Source organism: Podarcis erhardii, assembly GCF_964252035.2.
Source record: "Podarcis erhardii genome assembly, chromosome: 15".
Classification (NCBI taxonomy): Eukaryota; Metazoa; Chordata; class Lepidosauria; order Squamata; family Lacertidae; genus Podarcis; species Podarcis erhardii.
In genome coordinates, this window is record NC_138505.1 from 35,597,848 (window position 1) to 35,622,958 (window position 25,111).

Consider the following 25,111-nt stretch of genomic DNA (forward strand, 5'->3'; position numbering starts at 1 on the left):
CTCACTCTCCAGGCTTCAACGAAAGCCTGCATTCGCCCCATAGGACGCACACACTTTCCCCCTTCATTTTTGGAGGGGAAAAAGTGCGTCCTATGGGGCGAAAAATACAGTACATGATTTTTTAAAAAATTATATTAAGCAGAACAAAAAAATTATAACACATGCATCCTTTAGATGTTTCAAACTGCACAATTTGATATCTGCAAATCATACTAGTAAGTCTGATTTTGCCAGATAAAGCCGGTGCTTTTTATCTCTATTTTCAAAGCCATTCCCACCTTGGAGAACAAGGTGGACTTGACTCCTTCATAATCATAAGTCCACTTAGGTCTTCATCAGGATGCAGCTTTGCTTGACTTTGTCAGATACATCATGTATCATCCACCCAAAAGCAGAAAGAGAACCAGAAAGATCACACTGTGGGTACTGCTGAACTGGGTGATCAAGGAATAAGCTCTCAAAGTACTTTGGAACAAAGCAAAATTGAGGGGGGGGAGAACTTGAGAGTCGCTGGTGGCTAATAATATACAATTTGCCATGTCATTCACAGCAACCAATTTAATTACAAGTATTGTTGTTCGGGAGCAATTGAAGATATTCATTGTCTAACTTTAAATTTGCATTTCCATGTGCTCATTAATAACCATGAACAGTGCTATTAAAAAAACAAAAGCTATTAAGAAAGATTTAAAACAAAGACATCTCATTTGCATACAATTCCAGTTATTTTTAGCGCAGGCATGGAACATTTCTGAAGTCTCATTCATAGGACTAATTTTTTGTGGCTGTGGGGAGCTGAGCACTTAAAGCAACCTTTCCCAACCTGGTGCCATCTGTTCTGGTTGGAGCTGATGTGAATTGTAGCCTAAAACATCTGGCACCAAGCTGAGTAAAGCTGCCTTGCTTGGAATCGTTACTTGGCTAGGGCATTAACACAAGTCGCAGTTCAGTGGACACATAAGTGCAATGTAACTGGCTGTCACAGATACACCTCTCTTCCCACAGTTCAGATATTTTAGTCTCTTTTCTCCCAGGCCATTCACTCTTAAAAGTGAACGGTAACCTCAGGGATGCGTGAACAGTTTCTTGGAGAGGCAAAGACACATTTATTCCCTTCCTATCTGTTAGCTGACTGAGTCAGGGATCACAGTGCCAGTCTTCTGACATCTCCTCAAAAGTTCTCTTTCATGCTGGAGGGAAATAAGACACCTCTCTCCAGCCCTCCCCCCTGCCCCAAAGCTTTATGCTTCCATTGTAAGCTCTATCCTCCTAGGCACAATAAGGTATACTTATGGGCTCCTGTGAGAACTCAAGAATATGAGAGCTACCGAGTAAGAACTAAAGTGAGCATTGGCTGTCTTATATACTTCAATTGTACTTCTAGTGTATTGGAACACATTTGTAAACAGCTAGCTATTCCATATAAAATATGCAGTAGGTCACAAGGAAAGGAGGGGCAACAGCTTCATTCTCTGCTGTGTTTTAACAAGGAATACCGTATTTTTCGCTCTATAACACGCACCTGACCATAACACGCACATCGTTTTTAGAGGAGGAAAACAAGGGAAAAAACATTCTGAATGAAACAGTGGATGTATCATTTTTGTGCTTCATGCTGTGGCCACAGACATGTGATCTGATGGTGAATTTGGGGTGACCCAATGCAAAAATCCTGAGAATCCCTGTGCAGCCATGGTTTGTAACCACGTTTTTGCACCATTGCAGCCCCAGGCAACAGTGGGTGCCTGATTTTGGGGGGGCAGGCTGTAGCCATGGACATGCTATGTGCTCTGATTGTGAATTTGGGCTGACCCAATGCAAAGATCCTGAGGATCCATGTGGATCCATGCTTTTTAACCACATTTTAAGTGGGGAGGGAAGGAAAAACACAGAACGGACAAGGAGCACGAGAGGGGTGTGCAGAGAAGCAGCTGGCTAAGAATGCAGGAGAGGGGTATAACTGGGAGGGAGGAAAGGAAGGCAAAAGTTTTCTCTCACCTACCCACCCAAGCCAGCCAGCTCGCGCTCTCTCTCTCTCTCTCCCTCCTGCATGTTTTCCCCTCTGCTTGCCTGGAGGGGAGGGGCTTTCCCTGCTCTTTGTTCCGTTTGAGCAAACACAGCAAGGAAACAGAGGTGGGTGGGCAGTAAGACCCTGAGGCAGAATGCAGGAAAGCAGCCACTTCCTCTTTTCAGCTTTCCCTTCTAGGAGACGTGTGATTTGTGCCTGCTTTTTTTTTGCCTCCCCTCGCACCATTTGGCTCCAGGGACCACACATTCACTCAATAACATGCACAGACATTTCCCCTTCCTTTTTAGAAGAAAAAATCTGCGTGTTATAGAAGGAAAAATACGGTATATCCATGGGGTTCAACAGGTTAAAAATAAGCAAATACCCCTTTAACATGGGCTAGGGCAGAGCTTTCCAAACTTTTGATGTTGGTGGCACACTTTTCAGACATGCATCATTTCATGACACAGTAATTCAGCTTTACTAGCAAACTGGAGGTTAAACTAGTTGCAGCCGACACACTAACATGTCATGACACACAGTGTGGAAAGCTCTGGGCTAGGGCTACGCTTTTAACCCTGATAGCTCAGCTCTGCGTTAAGCATGGAGATTAGTGAAAAGGATTCATGCAGGGCTGGCATTTCTCTCTCCTAATAAAGGGCTACAAGAGGAGGGAGATGGTGCTAGGGAAAGGAGAAGGTATGGCTGAGCAAGGGGAATAGAGGTGGCCAGTCTTAGAATGTATATAGTTAATTTACTGCTTATTTCCAGGAAGGCTTAATCTGATTTGTAGACCGTAGCCTAAATAACTGTAAAATGCCATTGTGTTTGTCTTCCAACTTCACCTTCATTCCGACAGTTGCCATTACTAAACAATAAAAGAATGTCTCCATTTTCCTTGACGTGTAGGTGGCTTCTGTGAGACTTGAATGCTGGCTGGTAGGCACCCTGAACAGGAGCACTTCCAGGTCCCACTTGTGACCAAAACACACTTCTAGGATTCTACCGGCAGCCCATAAAACAAGATGACTAAAAATGTGTGCGCTGAGTAGCAAGAGCAGAACCTAGCAGTAAGGAAATTCCACAAACATTGAAGGAAGCTCTTTTCCTAGAGCATAAAGAAGTGTTAGCAGAACTGAAGAGCAGAGAACCCTATGACAAGAAGCCAAGCGCTAAAGATTTGTCGTATTTTTTACCATCACACTTCCAAAGAAGCCAAGAATTCCTTCCTATTAAGGCTAACCTGATTTGTCAGAAAAAAAGCAGGTGGGTCAGTGTTTTCCAGACACAGACTTGTAAACTCAAATGCCGGGGGGGGGGGGGTACGGGACCCAAAGGAAACCATGTGAACAAAGGCCCAACAGGAGCCTAAAACCTTTGCTTCAAACCCAACAGATTAAGTGACTGCACATGGGTACTAATGATTTGCCTTCAAGGAAATATGCCTGCATTTGCAAGTATGCAGACTGTGGCATTATCAGGCACCACAAGGCATATGTTTACACTGCCACAGCTTCTTCGAATGAATGCTTGGAGTTACAGTTCTGTAAGAGTGTCAGGCTCCTCTTAGGAACTCTCCTCTGGACCTATGGGAAGTGCAAGGAGGGAAACCATAATACCACCCACACCAGCTGCATGCACATCCTTCATCCTCACCACCTAGAGCCATCTCCCGCCTGTGAAAAGCAGAATGGGAAAGGGCACGTGTGAACCTGAGCTGCGGTTTTGATCAGTCCTCAGAATAATTCCCATGTAAAAATACATCTGGACAGCCCACTGCCTTCAATTATGAGACAGGAGCTGCCCTAGATAAAGAGAAGTGACATCCTATGGAAAAGGTAGCTTCCACCCCCGCTGTGCTTGCTAGTTAATGTAAGAGAAACACAAAGGTAGTCTACGGACTCTGCCTCAGAAGTATAATTCTCCGAGGCAGCTCATTAATAATTTTCATCCTTCAGCAAGAAAAGCAACTCTGGTTTAGGTGAATACAAGAAGGGAAGAGAAAGGTTTTCGAAAAAGATTCCTTGGCATTAATTAAAGACTTAAATCTACTGAACATACACTGTACGGACACAATTAGCAAATTAAAGTGGAAGAAATTTCACTAGCCTACAATGGTTTCCTTCATTTAAGATAAAACGGCAATACCAGTAATAGTGAGCAATTTTTAAAAGAACTTTAGAGTGTTCAAAACACTTTATACATGTATCTTCCCCATGTTACAGATCTTTAACTGTCTTTAGTCAGAAGTTGGGCATTTATTATTGCCAGTCCCACGTTATAAACACTCTTGAAGCAGAGACTGGTTTTGACTTGTGTCTCTAGAAGGCTTTTTTATGTTGGCGTGCCTTTATTATTAACCCTGTATTGCATAGGGAAGAGTCAAACCCAGGGAATTCCTTATTTGTACTACAGCCTCTGTGCTACATGACATTACAAAGGTACAACTGAAAGTTTAATTTTCCATCACAGAAATATGTCAAGGTTTTGGCACAGCTCTACCTTCATTATTGTGAAATACAAGCTTGCAGTGCAGATTTTCCAGCAACGAACCCCATAAGCATTGCATTCTGTCCGAAATGATGTTTATTTCTCCATGATGGCAAAAAATCACTATACCTCCAGGACTGCCTCTCGCCATATGAACCCCTGCCTGGACCCTGAGATCATCCACTAAGGCCATTCTGCATGTACAGTGGTACCTCGTAAGGTGAATGCCTCGTAAGACGAAAAACTCGCAAGACGAAAGAGTTTTTCGTTTTTTGAGTTGCTTCGCAAGACGAATTTCCCTATGGGCTTGCTTCGCAAGATGAAAACGTCTTGCAAGTTTGTTTCCTTTTTCTTAAAACCGTGCATTCACTTCGAGGAGCAACTCATAGCACACGGTGTGGTAGCCTTTTTTGAGGTTTTTGAAGACTTTGGTGATTTTTGATGCTTTTCCAAAGTCCGTGCTTCGCAAGACGAAAAAATCGCAAGACGAAAAAACTCGCAGAACGAATTAATTTTGTCTTGCAAGGTACCACTGTACCTCCTCCGCTAGAGCTCCAGAGAATAGCAAAAAGAGAATGGGCCTTTTCTGCTGTGGCTCCCAGTTTGTGGAATCCTCTCTCCAGGGAGGTTCATCTGGCGCCTTCTTTACACACTTTTAGGTGCTAGGTGAAAACGCACCTCTTTACCCAGGCCTTTGGCTGATTGACAATTAATGCCCTTTTAAATGTATTGTGGAAAGGGGGGTTATTGAGTTGTCTTTGTTGATATTGTAATTTTATGTTGTAAACCACCCTGAGTTCTACGGGTGTAGGGCGTTAAATAAATAATTAAATAAAAATTATATTTTGACTGAACCAGCTCAAGACATCCTTATCAAAAAGGCATACTGGTAGCTTCACCATTTTCTACATTAAAGAAAAAAACTATGCCACCAACAGAATGACTAAAAAAAGAGAGGGGCAATATTAAAGAGTAGCTGTAGATTAAATAAGTGCTTGATTATGCCACTGCTGCAACCAGTATTTCATTAAATTGAATTACAGAAATTCTTTACTATTGATTTATAGGGCTGTTATTTCAAAATACGTCAGAACTAAAAATATACCTGTACAGCTGTAGACCTTTTTTTTTAAGGAGATCATATACTATTTTAAAATCAATAAAGCAGACGGCGATCTGATTTGGCATAGTACACATGCCGAAATACAACACATACTTTCAACATGGGCAAGTGTTTAAAGCTATTTTTGCACAAAAGATTTTAGGAAAGCAAATGAAATAAAATGGGAATAAAATTAGCCCACAACTGGGTATGGTCAGCAAGATATCACAAAAGGCTTTAGGATTATTGATCACAAGAAATTCTTTCAATATGGTCCATTAACTGCAAGGCAGCTGGCTGTGGCAGCCGCCTGTAAAAATTGTTTAATGATTCAGTTTTAATTGCAGTGTGGTAGTTCTAATAATCATCATGTTTAGTAATAGAAGGCAACTGCCCTTCTAGAAGACAACTGCCCCTCATTTCACTGACCCATAGTCGCTTAAAAGAGTAAATTGCCACACTTGTTTTACTGCCCAGAGTTATAATTTTCAAATTCTTGTTCAATACTGCAAACATGTGCAGAATACTGAAAATATATCCCCCCAAATAAACAGGATTCTAGAAGCTGCCAGAAATTCTGATGTGATAATTTGCTTAAGTACCATACTTAGAACAAGAATTTAGAATACAGTGGTACCTCGGGTTACATACGCTTCAGGTTACAGACTCCGCTAACCCAGAAATAGTACCTCGGGTTAAGAACTTTGCTTCAGGATGAGAACAGAAATCATGCTCTGGCGGCACAGTGGCAGCAGGAGGCCCCATTAGCTAAAGTGGTGCTTCAGGTTAAGAACAGTTTCAGGTTAAGAACGGACCTCCGGAACGAATTAAGTACTTAACCCGAGGTACCACTGTACCTTTTAAACCAGGCTTATAAATAAGCTCATAGTCTGCGTCTGTATTTGAGCTATTTTAAAAATTTGTTATTGTTTTACATTTGTTTTATGGTTGTGATAGTTTTGTTTATAGTTGCACACTTTATTGCTGCAATCCATCCTGGGATGTTGTGGTGGAGGGTGCATAAGAAATCTAGTAAAATAAATAAAATAAACGTTACTAGTCTCAAAAGCAAGAACAATAAACTTTAATTGCCTGTTGGGAGGGGGTGTCGGCTCTGTTCCCTCCTCCAGCAACCTGTCGCATTTCTATGAGGGATATGGAGGACAACTCTGGAAGCCCAAGGTATTTCCTTGGTCAATACAAAGCACAGTGTTTAGAGTTTAAAAAAGCAACAGCAATATAATATCCCAGATTTTTTAAAAAAATATTCCCATTTAATCTTTATTGAGTAAGACCAACCATCTGTCTAGTTCAGTATTATCTACAGACTGGCAGTGGCCCTGCAGAGCTTGAGACCGGCAATCTTTCCCAGCCCAACCTGGAGATGCTGTGGATTGAACCTAGATGCAAAGCAGATGCTCTGTCTCTGAGCCACAACCCTATTAGAGCCCCTCGTGAAAACATTCCAAGCATTACCTTAAGGAGGAGGAGGGGCCATAGCTAAAAATATGCTTTGCATCGGAGGACCCCAGGTATAAACTCTGCTCTCTCTGGTCAAAGCAGATCAGGAAACAGGGTTGTGCAACGTATTTGCATGAAGACCGTGGGAGAATTGAATCACCTTACCCCACTTGCAACTTCTAAAGGAACTGGATCCCACACTTCATTATTATTTCGACTGGGTGGACCATGTGTCACAGGTGGAAGATGCTGACACTTACTGGTCAACACTCTCCCCACCCCATAAGTGGTGATAAACAGCTTGAAAACAGCTTGACCTACCACAGTAATGGCCTTTGCATCTGAGCCCACAAATGTCCTTCCACACAAATCCTTACATTTCCCCATACCATGTTTTTTTTAAAGATATTCTCAAAATGATCACTTCTGTGTCAGATACTGAGCTTCATGTATGCATAATTAGATACACTGTCCATGAGGAATACTCAGAGGAATCTCTTCTTCCCCACAACCTATTGATCTTAGTTATAAAACTGTTTCCTTCCTTCCTGTTTCCTCCTTCTTCAAACAGAAGCCCTTGGATGGCTGCTGCTAGCCATCCAATATTCACTTGCTCCAAAGACTGAGCAATATGCAGTTTCATCTTCTTACTAATTTAATTTGACTTTGCTAATTTTTTTGCCACATGCTTCCAACTTTCACCAGCTAGGCCTGCTCCAGCCCATCGGATATTTCAGCTCCCAAGGAGCTTCTGAGGTTGCTCCTGGCAACCTAGTACATTTAAGTGCTCATCCTTTGCCACTATCTCAAATATTATTTATTTCATTTAAGAGCCACCCAAACACAATAGTTTTCTGGGTGAAACACAAATTTATTTTTTTAAATACATTTAAAAATCTCAACAAAAATTAGAGCAATTAACACTTTAATGATATAAAAAACTGTTTTGAAGCAGATATATCAAGATTGAAACATCACACACAATTAATACAGAGTCAAAGCAGTAAATTTCACACAGCTGTAGAAGCATGCTAAAACCACAGTGCAATGTGAAGATTAAACGTTTAGAGATTTAAATCTAAAGATTTAAAAGGCCTGAGAAAATAAAAAGGCCTTTGCCTAGTACCAAGAAGACATTAAGGTGGGCACCAAGTGGAACTCTTGTGAGTACTCTGTACAAACAACCTTGGCAGATAAAAGTAATTAATAAAACAAAAGCCAGATGCTTACATCACTCCTGAATGCACAGACACTACTGAAATCAAATGATGTGCAACTGGCAGAGTGACTGCACCCCCATAGCCTCTCAGACAGCCCCCCTCTCTCACACTACTTGCCTAGGGCCAACTGTGTCCTTATCCTTGTCCAGAAACACCAGCAAAAGCTTGCATTTTGCCTTAAATGCCTTGATTCTGATAAAAGCACTTCTGAATCTTGAATTTAAGTGAAGCCTGAAGGAATTTGGGGGGGGGGGTGTCTCACAACATTTGTAGCTTTTAAAAAGAGAGATTCACATAAAATATTCAGTTTACACAACAATGTGAAATCTCAAGTTATTCAGGTACCATTTAGTTATTTGCACGAGCGTGTTTTTTTTGGGGGGGGGGGCACGGGCTTATTTTTTTCCTTAGTGCTTTTAAACTACATCAGAATTTCAAACGCTAGATCTAACGTGAGCTAGGCTTATTTTATGACACATGAGCATCCACCGTAGTGGTTACAGCACTGAACAAGGGAGAGCAGAGTTCAAATCCCTGCTCAGTCATGAAGCTCATTGGATGACTTCAGGTGAGTCAATATCCAGCTGAAGTTGAACTACAGGATTATTGTAAGGAAAAAATAGAATAGCCCCAAAATCAGCTCCACGGAGGAAGGGTGGGGGTACAAATGTTCAAGAGAATGAGAAATTAACCATGGGTGTGATTGGGTGTGATTGCAGTTACAGTCAGAACACAAGATGCAAAAGGTGTACACACGGAATCTGGGGGTGCCACTGCTGAAACTTCAAAGGATGTATAGTGAAGGATGGGGAAGCAAACTTATAACTTTTTTAAAAAAGGGGGAACACTGGAAACAGAGAGTATTGGCCCAATTTAATATTTCTTTTATATCATTTCAGCAACTTTGATGTAGCCCAACATGCTATTAATTTCAGATCTATTTTCCCCTCTGGAAAAAGCTTTCATTCAAGTCTAATAAATACTAACATTTCAAGCAATGCTGGCTTCTCTCCCCTACCCTGCCCCAAGCAAAGTTCTTTGCAGTATATGCTACTATGGTTAAAAACACCTTTGCTTTGCTCACCTCTATATTGAAGGCATGTTCCTCCATTTTCTCAACCTCTGCATCTGCCAGGGGATTCTTCAGGTTCTGCAAGAACAGTGCAGCTTTTCTTTTTCGTTCTGCCTGAAGCTGCTTTTCTTTCGATTCCTTGGAGGCTTGGGCTAGCTTTTCCCTTGCCGCCGCCGCTAATCTGTCCTCTAGTTTCTGCTTTGCTAGGGGGGAAAAAGGGATACAGAATGTGGAGAGTTTACAAGGAGGTAACTTGCTTATCACATTAGGAGGTCAACAGTTTTTTAGCCTGAGCTGCACCCTTGAGTCTAGAAAATGCACATCTATGTAGCTCCTAAAGAGCACCCTGGGATATATATATGCCTTAAAATGCAGTAGAAGCTGTACAAAATGAAAGCAGAGGGGAGAAACCATTTGGCTGGGAGAGATTAAAAGACAAAACAATGTAAGATTATGAACACTGGACTAGGAAGAAAGGGGAAAAAATGAGGTTTGTAATAGAGTGCAACAGAAACTGAGAGTTCAGTTCACCAAGAGAGAGAAGTCACAGAAATGAACAACAGAACAAGAGAGGAGGTTTAATAGGAATGTCAGGACCACTGGCTCACCTAACTCAGAAATGTCTATAAAGACAAGCAACAACTATTCAGGGTTTCAGACAGGGATTCTTCCCAGTTCTATGTAGATACCAGAGAATGGCTTTTCAAATATAAAAAACTGAACTACAAGCCGTAAATTAGTGTCTGATGAATGGAGAGACTGAGATGGGGAACAGGGAGCATGCAACATAGATAGATAAGAAGGCACAAGACCATGGCGAGACTTAAAGGTTAAAAGGAAGAAATTGAAACTTAATACAAAACAATAGAGTAAGCCAGTGGAGTGAAACATATAGAGAGTAACATGATTTAAGTAAGAAGAAGAAAAAGTTAACAGCCTGAGAAATCCTTTTGGATAAAGGTGCATGCTGCAAAATTTTGTGGGGTGAATTCTTGCTTATGAATAGATAGGACTGGATGTGGTCACACTCCCTCAGAAGCAGCCAATACATAGCTTGGTTTTTTTCTGGGTGTATTACTTTTGTATGAGGCTCAAGTAGCTTTGGTGGTGTGGATTGCCTTCCATCAGCTTCGACTGGTGGATCAGTGCACTCTTCTGGACAGGGACAGCCTAACCTCCGTTGTCTATGCCCTGGTAACCACTAGGTTGAATTACTGAAATGTGTTATAGGTTGGGTTGCCTTATAAAACAGTTCAAAAAGTACAGTTGAAGGACAACTTGGCAGCTAGACTGCTGACAGGGGCAAGGCAGTCTGAAAATACAACACCATTTCTGGCCCAACTAGTTTCGGGACTAATTTGAGGTGCTGGTTTTGACTGACAGAGCTGTATGCAGCTCAGGCCATTTCAGTGGTGGCACTATGCTTGTGGAATGCACTCACCAGGGAGGCACAACTGGTGCCATCTTTATATCTTTTTAGGTATCCAGAAACAACTTTTTTTCTTTACCTGGACTTTTGGCCCTTGATTTGAGATCTACTTGTATATAATTTCATGCCCACTGACTCTCCCCGACTACCTAATTAAGATGGTTGGACAGGAATGTGGAGGGGGCTCCCCACACAGAGTTTGCAGGGTGTATGTATAAGCCATCTTATACATCTAGACAGCATCTTAAAAAGCAGAGACATCACCTTGCCAACAAAGGTCCGTATAGTTAAAGCTATCGTTTTCCCAGTAGTGATGTATGGAAGTGAGAGCTGGACCATAAAGGAGGCTGATCACTGAAGAATTGATGCTTTTGAATTATGGTGCTGGAGGAGACTCTTGAGAGTCCCATGGACTGCAAGAAGATCAAACCTATCCATTCTGAAGGAAATCAGCCCTGAGTGCTCACTGGAAGAACAGATCCTGAAGCTGAGGCTCCAATACTTTGGCCACCTCATGAGAAGAGAAGACTCCCTGGAAAAGACCCTGATGTTGGGAAAGACTGAGGGCACAAGGAGAAGGGAACGACAGAGATTGAGATGGTTGGACAGTGTTCTCGAAGCTACGAACATAAGTTAGACCAAACTGCAGGAGGCAGTGGAAGACAGGAGTGCCTGGCATGCTCTGGTCCATGGGGTCACGAAGAGTCGGACACAACTAAACGACTAAACAACAACAACAACAACATGTATAAACCACATGGTTTTAGAAATGTACCTGATGAATTAGCCTGGAAACCAATCATTTCAGAGCACAGATTTCTCAAAGCATTGACAGAACCTATCCCTTGCATTATGCAATAGTATTCTGTAGTTCCTCACTGTATACAGAGGCACCTAAATTCTTCACTCTTGAGTATCTTACAGACCATATGGCTGCAACAGCTTCAATACGTCACCCTTGGCATTTCAGAATTATGAGAAAGAGCAGCAGCATGTAAATGCACCTGGAGACTTGCCACAAGTTAGGTTATAGAATTCCTTGTGGAAATGCTAGCCCCCAACCCTTTTCATTTCTCTTTCAGGGTCATCTTTGCACTGAAGGTGCCCATGGATAAAATTATCAGCTCCAAAATCCTTTAACTGAATTAAGACATCTCCCACATTTTGTGCATGTGTCTGCTGTTATCATCCCCCAGGAATAATTATATCCCTGGTTTATACCTGCACTGTCTACCCCTGCTTCTGCTCTGTCTGTTGTGCTTTTCATTAAACTCTTATCTTGGCTACTTTAAAATGTGCTTAATGTAATTTGTGACTATGCCAAATGCTTGCTGAGATGAGGAGGACAAAAGAAAATAGCAAACTCTCCCCCGCCCCTGGGTCTATTTCCAAACCCAGCAAAGAGAAGTCTCTATAGGAGTGGTTCCCAAAGTGTAGTCCATCAGCCTCATTCAGGTAGTCTGCTGTGGTGACTAAGTTTTAGCATATATTGTTATAATTGATAAACGAAAGGTAGAAAAATCATTAAGTGATCCATTAAGAGCCTCAGCAATTTTGAAGCGGTGGAGGTTAGGGGTTGGGAATACCCACAACTGAAAATATGAGTAACTGGAACAAGATGTTCAGAATTACTGATGGACAATAGTTTACAGTGGGATGGACAATGTGGTAATTTAGCCACTTGAACAATGGAAAACATGGAACTGTGGATGGTGAATCCCAAGCTGTAAAGAGGTAATCGGTCAAATTCAAACCACATGCCAATGAACTTGAACTTATAATGCCTTAAATACCACTATTAGCTGAATTAAACAGCTTAATTGATTTGTGGATTATATGTTTCTTGGATTGTGGATCATGCTATTATGGATTAATGGGATTGCTCTTTTACACTAATTTACATGGGAGTAAGCTCCAATGAATTGAATGGGACTGAACATATATGCCTAGGATGTGCAGTTACAGAATAATGGTGTCTTCAGTAGAGTAAACTTTAACATGTTCCATGGATTAACAGCCCACGTGTACACATTTTCACAGAGGAACAATCATTAACGCCCCAGCAAATAAAATTGAACAAGGAGTAAGGGAAGTGTTTTCAGAAATGCACTGGGAACAGAGCTATTACCCTACATCCTAGCATTACTTTAAAAGCAAGAAGCACATTTTTACACAAGAATCCAACGCAAGAGCAGTAAAATATTTCTAATTCTGTGGCACCACCATCAACATTTCTAAGCAGCTAAATTCCTTCAAGCTCATCATTAAAGTTCCAAATATCACATTTTCCAGCATTTCACACTTTTGATTCTATAATGATCAGCTGTGACTAATCAGAAGTATATTATGTCTGTTTCAATTTTCTCATTTCAAGTTTGGGCAAATGCTCACACCTTTTGGGATTTATATACATATTTAAAATGTATTTAATATGAACATTATATATAAAAAGAAACCACTAAATAGTTCTTTTTTCACGAAGACCTACCATTTAACCTTGAAAAGTAAACATACAGCTTTCCTGACTGTTAGTTCTCTTTCAAGAATGTTATAAAGAGTTTTTACAAAAGATTAGCAAATATATTTAAATATATTATAGATCCATTTTCAGAATGAGAAACATTCCTCCTTTAATTTGATGTTTAGCGGTTGTTTTTTTACCTGCAGACATGAAATAATGAATTCATAGTTAACTATAGAACCTGACACTCCAAAAGGAGCGTCTTCCTGTAGGAGAATTTTTAATAAATAATTCTATTTGGAAGTGACTTCATTTTTCTTTATTAAAAATCATATATTTGCATCTCAGTTAGGTGCCTATTTATAAGATCTGAAAGGCAACATATTCTCTGCAGCGACATTATGAATTCTTCATCAAATTAAACTTTTATATTTTACTGAATTAAGATGCACAGATGCAGATTAAAAGTATAATCCAATTCAACATAAGGTTTTCAGAAAATTACTGAAAATGAGGAAACAAATGCCCTTTTCCCCAGCTGCTTCCATTATTTGATTTCTAATAAATCAAATGTCAATGTCTGGAGAAGGTAACATAATTTACCAGCCAGAACTTTATAAGAATTTTGCTTGTTTGTTTGTTTAAAAAAGTCTATGCTAAAACAAAGAATTAATATAATGCAAGCTTTGTTTGGCAGGGGCTTGTTTCTTTCTGTATGTGCTACACACACACAAATATTATGCAACACAAGGTTACAGGAAAGAAATTACAAGGTGAAGAAATTTCAAAGGGGTCAAGCATTGTAATCTGACAAAACTTGATATAGACACCTCTGGCTGCTGCCAATACAATCTTAAGCATTCATGATGAGCAACAACAGGACCAGAAGCACCCCAGGGCTTTTTAGCCAAAACACCATCTATAATGTGCTTGTGTTTCCCAGGTCGCAAAGCATGATGACATTATGTCAGCTCCTTCTCCGGCCACACGTTAATGGGAAATGTGCAAGTAGGACATGAGCACAACAGCAATGCTGTGGAGAAACACAGTGCTTGGTATTCAAAGACATACTGCCTCCAGTACTGGAGGTGGTACAAAGCCATCACAGCCTCCATGAATCTGTCTAATTCTGTTTTAACGCTACCCAACTTCGTACCAGTAAATTCCAGTTTAACTTAGTGTTGTGTGAAGAAGTACTTTCTTTTGCCTGTTCTGAATCTCCTCATCTTCAGTTTCACTGGATGACCAAAACTTCTCCTTAGCCACTGCCTCATACTCTGCAAAGTTTTGCTTTGCTTTTAAAATACACCTCTCTCATATCTCCCCCTCCTTTTTTTCCCCTAAGCTAAAAATACCTTCACATATGAGTTCTTAAAGAATCTTTCATTTACCTGCATCTAATACCTGCTATGGACAAACACTCACCAGCAGCATCAGGATCAAATTAAAGGCTTTCACAGTAAGGCTGCAATGTGCCCTTATTTTTAAAGTTTCAATATGACGTATATTGCCTCATTTTTCAAGGATTTACTTCCTTTAAGTCAAAACCTTTCCCAGTAATCCTGGAATGGCTAGATTCCAACCCCTGCCCTTGAAAGAGCTCTACTGAATGAATTATCAGTAATGACCAGTTAGACCCAGGATGATATTCACATGCTGCTGATTGCTGAAAAGTGGACAGAGAAGACCCAGGTCTCTATAGCAGAAGGCCAAGGACACTGCCCTCATCAACAATTTATTTCCCCACAAGTTGAGCATCTCTTCCACATACCTCACTCCTGCCATTTATGTGGCATGTAGATTCTGAAAAGGCAAAATGTAAGCATACCAGAGTATACTGCTTGAGCCATTACATGATTATATGCTTCTTCTATGCAGCATTAAAGCAAATAGCATTGGAGTACAAAGCACAAGGGCAAGGCCATGGATGGCTGCACCAGGAAGATATGCTTGCCAATTCAGGGTCTCTAAATTAAGTGGTATGAGCTAGAATTTGCAGCATGTAAACAGGATGTGCTGCCCTGCTGACCAGATAAAGACAGGTGGCAAGGTCTTTGTAGTTTTGCCAGGTTTGGCCAAGTAGAGGCTTCATACTGGTGGTCAGTCATAGGGCTCTTTCTGTCCCTGAAAGCCTCTGAGGCCTGAGTGTGCAGTGTTCACAGCTGTCAGGTTAGCTCACAATGTCAGAAGTTCCTAACATTCTTAAACGAAGCACTGAGCACTTGCAGGGAGAACCCAGCCACCTGACCTAGTTGCTGAAGGAATAGCACCTAACCAGGAGAGTAATACACTAATCTGAGTTTGTGCACCCACAACTCCATTGTATTTCATATCAGCCTGGGATGCAGTACAGCCCTGGCCTTACAGATGAGTCCTGCAAAATTTAACACTGCCTCAGAATATTTCAAGACTTTGAAGAAATATGAAGTCTGCATTTTTAAGTTGTGTACTGATGGCTATAGTAATACAGAGTCTCTGAAGTTATGCTGCCAAAGTGATGGTGGTAATACATTTTTGTGACAGCTACTACCCCAGACCTGAAGGAACAATTAAAACTCAATTTGTTTAATTATGAGAACATTACAACACATATAAAATTGTTGAGTAGGAGTTTACAGACCAATTCTTAAATGTGCTTCCCTAGCACCACACACTAGATGCATGACTAAGACTACAGCTGCTTTGACAATCAGCACCTCTGAAACACAATCCATTTTTAGTAAAGAGAAAAAAAAACATGAATGAGAAGACGTTATGGTCCAACTCAGCTCAAAGCTTGCAGTGCACGCTGTGGCCAATTCACAGCATTCCTGGGGCCTTTGTACTCCACTGCTGACAAGCCCCTGAGCATGAAGAACAACATTTCAATGATTACATCTAGTTGATATACTGGATAATTTTATTCACCTCAGAACACCAGCAATTTATTTGTATCAGCCATAGGCCACTGTAGTTTACAAAAAGAGTTCCGGAATTCAAGATTTTTTAAAAAACCAAATCGTAACTATAAGACATAACAAAAAGTAGCAACTCCCTGTTTTTTTCTGTTCACTATCCATTTCCTTCCCTTTAAGCCCACTATCAAAACAAGAAGTCTGTCAACAGTACACATTTACAAGCTCCAAGCATTTCCTCTCCTCTCCACAGTGCTGATGCATTTACCTTGTTTGGCTTCCAGCTCCTCCTGTGTCAGCTGAGGCCTCTTCTCTTCAGCAGCCCCACTGGACATGGCAAATGCTGAATGGCTGTTTGAGGTGCTACTGGCATTCTCTTGGCCTTCCTTGCCTTCTTCCCCCTCCTCGTCGCTGTCATCATCAAGTTTCACACGGTTTTTCTCCAAGGGGAGCATGTCATTTTCTTTGGCCCTGATTGCAAAGCTTATTGGTGCAAAGGATGCTATTAAAAAGGAAGTGACAACTAGTGAGATATTGTTTGACTAGGCAATCTAGGAATCATTTTGCAATGAAAACAGTTGCACCTGTGCAGAAGAGGGGAAGTAGCAGTAGGCTAGAGCAGTGTTTCCCAACCTTGTGCCTCCAGCTGTTTTTGAACTACAACTCCCATCATCCCTAGCTAGCAACACCAGTGGTCAGGAATGATGGGAATTGTAGTCCTCAAACAGCTGGAGACCCAAGGTTGGGAAACACTGGGCTAGAGACAACTCCCAAGATGTGCAGAGAACAACAAATACTTTGCTAACACCCCCCCCCCCCGGAGCCTCAGTGAAAACTGGCTTTGCTCAGTGGTACAGAATGCTATTTGCAGGGTGGGGCAGAATAGAGTATCCAGAAAGCAGGTACAACTGGCTGGCTTGAAACCTGAACAGGAGCATACTACACTGCAACGTGCTGCCTTGGGTCCCATCTGTGCTACGTTGTGCAGCTGATGTAGCTTTCTAACAGAGGCTGTTCATCATTGCTTATGTAATAATAATAGTAGTAGTAGTAGTAGTAGTAATAATAATAATAGTAATTTATTTACACCCCGCCCATCTGTCTGAGTTTCCCGAGCCACTCCGGGCGGCTTCCAATCAAGTGTTAAAAACAATACAATATTATGGTTTTATCTCATTGTTTGTCACTTTGTGGATCTTTATGGCTTAAAAGAGGGTTTCAAATATTAAACAGAACAAATATTGAAACTAATAGTCTGCTGTTTACTTCTATAGTTGTCTTAACAATCAAAACCACTGATAAGAAGGGTGGGGAAAGGATTACAGGCTAGGAACTTGGTTTTAGTTCACTCTTGTCTCTAGAGAAAAGAAAAGAAATAATTTGCAGTGCCCTGACTTCTTGCTCCTTTTCTTCCCCTCTGCTGACTGAGTGTTCTGTATAGCACATTCTTCTGAGGCTAAAAATCATCCTGCTGAACAGGATGGAAGAGCCTGAATGTAAACCAGCACCAATACATCTCTCTTCACCACATTTAAATGGTCCCGTAAAAACAGTGGAAAAACAAATGATCCCCTTAAGTTGGTGGTAGTGAGGGGAATCATTACCTTACCCTCATGGTTAAAGGGTAAATTCTGATCTGAAGATTTGGAACTACTATAAAAGCCTTTTAGAAGGCAGGGATAGAATGTTGCTTGCTTTTTAAAGATAATGTCACCTGCCCCTCCTTGCATGCATGCAAGCAAGCAGTTGAAGCTTTCCTTATAAGCATTTGTGCTTTGAGCCCTAGCCAAATATAGGCAGCCTGCCTTTGTGTTTTGGAAAAAGAATTATGAACGCACACAAAGCATTTAGAATGGAAACTTTATAGAAGCCTTAACCGTGGAGGCCGCTAGGGCTAGCTCTATCACTCATTTATATAGCAGTCCTAACAGGCAACTGCTTAAAAAGCTTTGCCTTGTTCAGTCTTGGTAACGATTCTCAGGCAATTGGTAAAATGGAGCTGACAGAGAGATAAACTGGCCGTGAATGCCTGTAATGCCGTTCTGCTGCTGAAGCTTAAGCAATTCTGGCCCATCAAACTGCTTGGATGGGAGACTCCCTGGGAACCGTACTTAAGGTACTTGAGATTTTTGGAAGGAAAACAAGGTATAAAGGTGGTAAGCTGACCCAGAATATGGAACCAGGTTTTCTAGATTCGTCTTTGATAGTCTAAAGAGATCTAGCCACACGTAACTCCCGCTTTATACAACCTCTACCATTACTGATTTGGAGAGGGCATATACATCAGTGATAATAGCACCTCAATTGCATGTACAACGTCCCAGGTTCACTCCTTGGCTCTCTAGTTAACAATATGTCAGGTAGCAAATGACAGAAATAAACATTCTTCTGCTGGGGACCCTGGAGAGTAATTCCCGGTCTGAATAGAAGATATCAGGCTAACTGGGCAAATAGTCTAACCTGGTACTTGGCAACTTCATACATTCCTAATCCTCAAACCTGGATCCATCGGTTGAACTCCCCACCCCCCGCTAATGCTACAAACAATGTAATTCAATTTTTGGCCCTTTGTGGTTTATTATCTTTTCAAAAGGCCATTTTCAAACCTGACCTCTTAATTAGCCTAACCTACTTGCAACTTTAAAAAAACAAAATACTTTTTCACCTTTCCCCCACCAAATCTGACATCAAGAGGATTTGCTAGCTCACCCAATGGTACTTGGAAGATTTCATTTAATACCAGCCTACAAAAAAATAATTACTTTGAGGAATTAATTGCATTGCAGCACAGCAGAAAGAAAGGCGAAGCCTATGCATTTCCTCCTATCTACAGCATTTCACAGCTTGCCTTGAAACTGGCAGAAACTCTTGTCGTATTGGAACATTTGTTTCCACCCTCTACCGGAAATGAAAACTGATGAACGACTCCTCCATCACTATGATCCCCTCCCCTCCACCACCAAAAAGAAGCCAAACCATTTTACACAGCTATGGTCTGGCAGCAGCTTCCTCTAAATTAAACACGTGCAAGGGATTGCCTACACAAATTTCTTTCAGTTTAACTGCTGCCTGCTGTGAAAAGCTCCTGAAATTCAAAGGTTTGATTTTATTGGAACAAAGAATACAGGAGTTTCGTCTGGCAAGCGTTCTGATACTTATCAAAATAGAGTTTCCAGCTCTGTGGTGCTGCAATCTAATCACAGGTCGCATGAATACTTGATGCTTCATTGAACCAAGTCAGGCCATTGCCCCCACCCACCCCCACCCCAGGACTTAACAGAAGTTCTCTTGCGTTCCAGGCAGGCAGAAAGAAACCAATAATTTCCCAGCCTCGCTACACAACTCTTTACAAGGACTGAACTTGGGACCTTCTGTTCCATCAGCAGCTGAGCTATGAGCCTCCGCTAAGCAGCTACACTACAGCCAATTCTCAAGCAGTCACGCTGCACTTGGGGAAATTGTTCTCTGGAATGGCTTCGATAAAGAACTTAACTAATCCACCCAAGCTTCTGTATCACCCTTCCCCAATCTGGTGCCCTACCTATGTTTTGGACTACAACTCCCATCAAACCCTGCTAGCACCAGGCTGAGGAAGGCTGCTCTCTATCAGCCTTGAATGAAAGACGAGAGATCTTTCAAGCAGATATGTTGTATTAAGTTGTATGATACTGAGAGAACATCAAGACATAAATTTGGATCCATTACTCAGTTCAGAGTTTTCCCTCCACCCTTCAGATGAGTGAAACATTCTTTAATGCTACTTATGGATGTATTTATTTGTTACACACACACACACACACACACACACACACACACACACGGGGTGTCGGAGGTGTGCGTCTCTGGTTCCCACACCTACAGGCATACCTTTTACCAGTTTGCCATCATTGGAAATTTTAATGGCCAGTGCATCTTGTTTATCATTTCCTTGGGCAGCAGATTCTACATCTTCAGACATGTTGTCAGTGGGAAACTGGGCTTCTCCAGGTTCAGTGTTGGCAGTATCAGCAGGGACATCCTCCGATAAAGTTTCTACCTGCTTAAAGGCGGGAAAATACAAGACAACCTCACTCTCCAGCTAAAAATGAAAGCCCATGGAATACAATTAAAATGGCTGGCATTTTTAAAAAGCCACAAAGTGGCACCTCTTGGACAGAGCAGCACACAAAGCTCATAAAGAGCTAGGCTTCAAGCACACAACTGAACATACCACACAAAAACTAGAATATGACATCCCTTTACATTTCATTCAGGTTTCTATGTATTCTCAATTGAAAAGAACGCATCCCTGAGCTATTTCAAGTACTTCATAACTTTAAAGCACCTTTATAAGAGGTAATTTACATGTTCAGAAGCAGCGCAAAGTAGTCCTTCAAGGTCCTGTACTATAAAGCAGTACCATCATAGGAGTATGAACCTAGATGCTTCTTCCTGAGCAGTCCTGGAAAAAGAGTACAGTGGTGCCTCGCAAGACGAAAAGAATCTGTTCCGCGATTCTCTTCATCTAGCGGTTTTTACGTCTTGCGAAGGAAGCCCATTGACGGCTTAGCGGATTAGCGCTATTAGCGGCTTAGTGGTTTAGCAGATCAGCTGATAAGCGGCTTAGAAAAAGGGGGGGGGAGGAAAAAACCCCCGCAGGAACTTGCAATACATTTTCGTCTTGCGAAGCAAGCCCATAGGGAAATTCGTTTTGCGAAGCGCCTCCAAAACGGAAAACCCTTTCGTCTAGCGGGTTTTCCGTCTTGCAAGGCGTTCGTCTTGCGGGGCACCACTGTAAGGTTGCAATCCTACATTTACTTATCTTGGAGTAAGCCTCACTGAAGTCAATGAAGCTTACTTCTGAGTTGACATGATAGGATTACACAGCACACAGAATTCCTATTGTGGGGCAAGGCAACAAAAATACCTCACAGATAAAGGACCCCCTGACCATTAGGTCCAGTTGTGACCGACTCTAGGGTTGTGGCGCTCATCTTGCTTTACTGGCCGAGGGAGCCGGTGTACAGCTTGCGGGTCATGTGGCCAGCATGACTAAGCCACTTCTGGCAAACCAGAGCAGCGCACGGAAACACTGTTTAGATACCTTAACTCAATTAAAAGTCTGCACTGCATACTAGGTTCCATATTTGATCTTATAAATTTCAAAGCTGTCTCTGTACATCACAATGAGGAGACTGCTTCACATGTTACAGCCCCAATTTCTTACGCCAGCAAAATGAGGCCAAACATGCAATGTATGAGAGTGTATGATGTTACTGAACTACAACTCCCATTAGTTCCAGCAAACAAGACCAATGGCTAAAGGAATTGTAGTTCAGCAACATCTGGAGGACCAAAGGTTTCCCCACACCCAATGAAGAGAATACCATATTGGCTACAAACAATGACCTGACATGTGCAAATCAGAGACATGGAATTTGATTCTCTCCTATCACAGTCCAAAATGATCTAACAACTGCAACACAGTGGCTTCAGTTCTTCGTAATACACCCATTACCAAACTGATACTAGCTGACCTGCCCATTTACTTGCTGTGAAACTTTCATTTTATGTACCAGTTATTAATGAGCTTGGAGATTTTTAAGAAAGCATAGCAGCAGACAAAAAAGCTTGCGATGATTCAAGTATATTTGACATTGCTATTTCATGCCCATTACGGTAGTCAAGAGAGTCATTAAAAAGCACTGTACTAACAGCTTTGCAATAAGAATGTACAATGAAAGTCTAATATACAAAATGGCTAAGCGTAAAGTTTTTCTTTTCTTAAAAAAATGTTGAAATCTTTAAGGAACAATCTTAAAGTTTAGTTTCACTTATTGGCTGCAGCTAATGATACCAATAAAATCTAAGAGTATTTTTGGCATGCAGTCTTAAGCGTTAGCAACTCCCACTGTTAGAAAAAAAAGATGAACACATAATAAAACTTCAGTAGTAAGAATTTATCTTCAGAAGAGAAAGGGGCACTTGAGTTAATTGGTCTAATTTATTCATGGCAGAGCAGACTTATGCCAGAGATTGTTTAGTGTGTAAAAAAAACTCCCAAACGTATGATTTGTGAAACACAGGCAATGGAAGCAATTTAAAACTGATTCTGAAAGGGAGTGGGGGGGAAATGTGAAGATTGCACAGACCACAGACTGCTATCGTTTACTCTAACTGACAGCAGCTCTCAAAGGTTTCAGGCCAAAAGCTGGGAAAGTGCTGTTATGCTCAATTCCTGTTTATTAGCTTTCCCATAGACAGCATCATAGGTCTCTGCTGCTCCTAGCAGCCTATTTCATCTGTTCACTGAGTAGATTCCTCTAATTTTAGCTGGATATTCAGAGTCCACCTCAAACTGTGCTTCCTTTGCTGCATGCAGGACAGCTTATAAGCCAGACTTTTTGTAATGCCCTGAAAACCTGCCAGCGTCATACGCTGGTAAATCACTTGCTGGTTGGCCTCACACTGCAAAATTCTCTACGTAACGGGCACATTAGTCATTGCACACACAAAAAAATTATGGTGCTCCCACCCTTTAAGGGGGTTGTATGTAAACTTCCTGGCTCGGTTATGCTGCCTGGAACCATTACAGAGGAACAGCCAAAGTTTATAAACTAATTTAAATAAATGCCTGCAGAATTTATTCATCTACAGATTAATATCCTCTAAATTCAGACCAAGCCTCTCACTGGCTATTGCACACTCATCATCCATTCCTGCACTGAAATCTCCCAGCACAATCAAGAGATGTTGGGAAGCATTGGTTAATCAATTTCAAATGAGATTCTAGGGCAGGGGTCAGCAACATTTTTCAGCTGTGAGCCGTTACACCGTCCCTCAGACCATGTGGTAGGTCGAACTATATTTTGGAAAAAATATATGAACCAATTCCTATGCCCCACAAATAACCCAGGGATGCATTTTAAATAGAAGCACACATACTACTCATGTAAAAACACCAGGCAGGCCCCACAAATAATCCAGAGATGCATTTTAAATAAAAGGACACATTCTACTCATGTAAAAACATGCTGATTCCCGGACTGTACACAGGCCAGATTGAGAAGGCGATTGGGCCACATCTGGCCCCCGGGCCTTAGGTTGCCTACCCCTGCTCTGTATACTGAAATTATGATATTTATAGAGTCTCTAGACAGGACATACTGTAGATTCCGGCATATTAGGCGACTGGGCGTATTAGACGACCCCCAACTTTTCCTGTTAAAATACAGAGTTTGGGATATACTCGCCATATAAGACTACCCTCGCCTGCAGCCAACTAGCAGCAGCCCGAGGCGAGGCGAGGAAGCCCTGATTGGCCATCCAGCAAAGTGGCGGGCTGCGCTTACCAGCTGGTAGTTCTGGCAGTTCTGGGGATACCCAGCTTCTTGGAGTCCGGGCCGAAGCCGCGCACCACCTCACCGTGGGAAGGGGAGGCTGCAGTTGCTGCTGCTTCGGGATAGCTGCCTGCTACCCGGGGGGTCCCCATGGTGGCAGGGCGGGCGAGCGAGCGAGAGGACAAGGGCTTGGAACGGGGTGGGTGGGAAGAGTTGCCGCCGGTTCTTCTCTCGAGCCCACAGCTACTGCCTGGCTGCCTCCCGTGCAGCCGTCGCCACCTGCCACAACCATAGGCGACGTATAAGGCGACCCCCGACTTTGGAGAAGATTTTCTGGGGTTCAAAAGTTGCCTTATACGCCGGAATCTACGGCACATATCTATGCAAATTGATTCAGATCCCCTATGTCTTTTCAGGTGGATAAAGCAAGATGAACTGGATTCAGTTACCTGCATATCTACACTTAAACTACTAACCACCCCTAGAATAAGGCCACCTCTACTTTTTCCTTTCTTGCAAGAACCGATAAAATGCTAAATCCCAGTAGCTCAATTTCTGGAGCCTAAGACCCCTGTAAACCAATTAACTGAAATTGGGGAAAACTTCAAAAAGCCAAACCCCCAGATCCTTCAACTTGTAACCCCACCCTGAGATAATCCGTGACAACAATTTTAATGATATTCTTTGGGGGCCAAAGCATATCTTTTATGCCACCTGAGAAGGCTGCAATGTTTTCTTTGATTGTGCTAGAGAGTGAGGAGGAAAGGAAGTGGTACTGGAATGAAGCAGATGGATTCAAGACTGGCCCTGTGATTTGCTACTCAACAACCTCCCACCTAATATTTGCTGGATGAGTTTATCCCCTCAAAAATCAGGTAACTCACTAATGGAAAACAGCAAGGTGAACTCTGCAGGTTTGTAAATCACAGGTGTTTGAGCTTTGAGAAATGCCTGAAGTCAATGGTGTAAGTGAAATCATTACCAACATTACTTTACTAACAAAACTGGAACCCTCTTTCTTAGGAACAATGAATATGAGCCATCAATGGTATTTTAGAACCTTAAAATGTTTTGAAAGTTCTCAATGGAAAGTCCTGTTATAAGAGGCAATAGTGGTTTTACTGTCACTTCAACAAGACTGGTGGAGAAATAAAGCGACTAAGAACCATTTAATTACCACAATGCACTGCTCAGAAAAGGCTCCCAGAAGCTAAAAAGTTCTTAAGAATTGATGTACGAATTGAAAACTGTACTTTAGAAAAAGTAATGTTCCTTTCTTTAAAAGGTTCTTTGACTGCCTCTAAGTAGCGATTAAAAAAAAAATCTGCTACAAACAAGGTTTGAGGATTTTCAATTATGGAGAGGGGCTCATATTACAGGATTTCAGATTGTAGGCACTTAAACAATAATAATTTAAAGAACAGAATAAGCAGAATGCTTAGTTTTGAAGTTCCTGGAAGTGTTTAAATGACAGAAAGAAGGCAGCTCATGTTGGCTTGGCCACCACCTGGCAGTCAGCAGAAACAATATTTTGAATGGAGTAACGACTGAAGTATCAAACACTGGCTTTGCCGATAAAACCCACTTCTGTGATTGATGATGGTGATGATGATGATAATTTTATTATGTATACCCCACCCATCTTACTCGGTTGC

At 41.6% G+C, this 25,111-nt stretch overlaps 1 protein-coding gene across 7 annotated transcripts in view; it reads right to left on the reverse strand.

The window, feature by feature from the left end:
- Window positions 1–25,111, reverse strand: part of SFSWAP (splicing factor SWAP) — a 107,000-nt gene that overhangs the window by 37,986 nt on the left and 43,903 nt on the right. For 6 of the 7 annotated variants that reach the window (XM_081842235.1, XM_081842233.1, XM_081842237.1 and 3 more), the window contains 3 exons: window positions 20,005–20,176; window positions 16,406–16,639; window positions 9,366–9,556 (listed from right to left, as the gene is read on the reverse strand). In XM_081842235.1, coding sequence (XP_081698361.1) covers window positions 9,366–9,556; window positions 16,406–16,639; window positions 20,005–20,176 — 597 coding nt within the window. The remainder of the gene's footprint in view (window positions 1–9,365; window positions 9,557–16,405; window positions 16,640–20,004; window positions 20,177–25,111) is intronic. The other variant, XM_081842234.1, reaches the window with a different exon arrangement.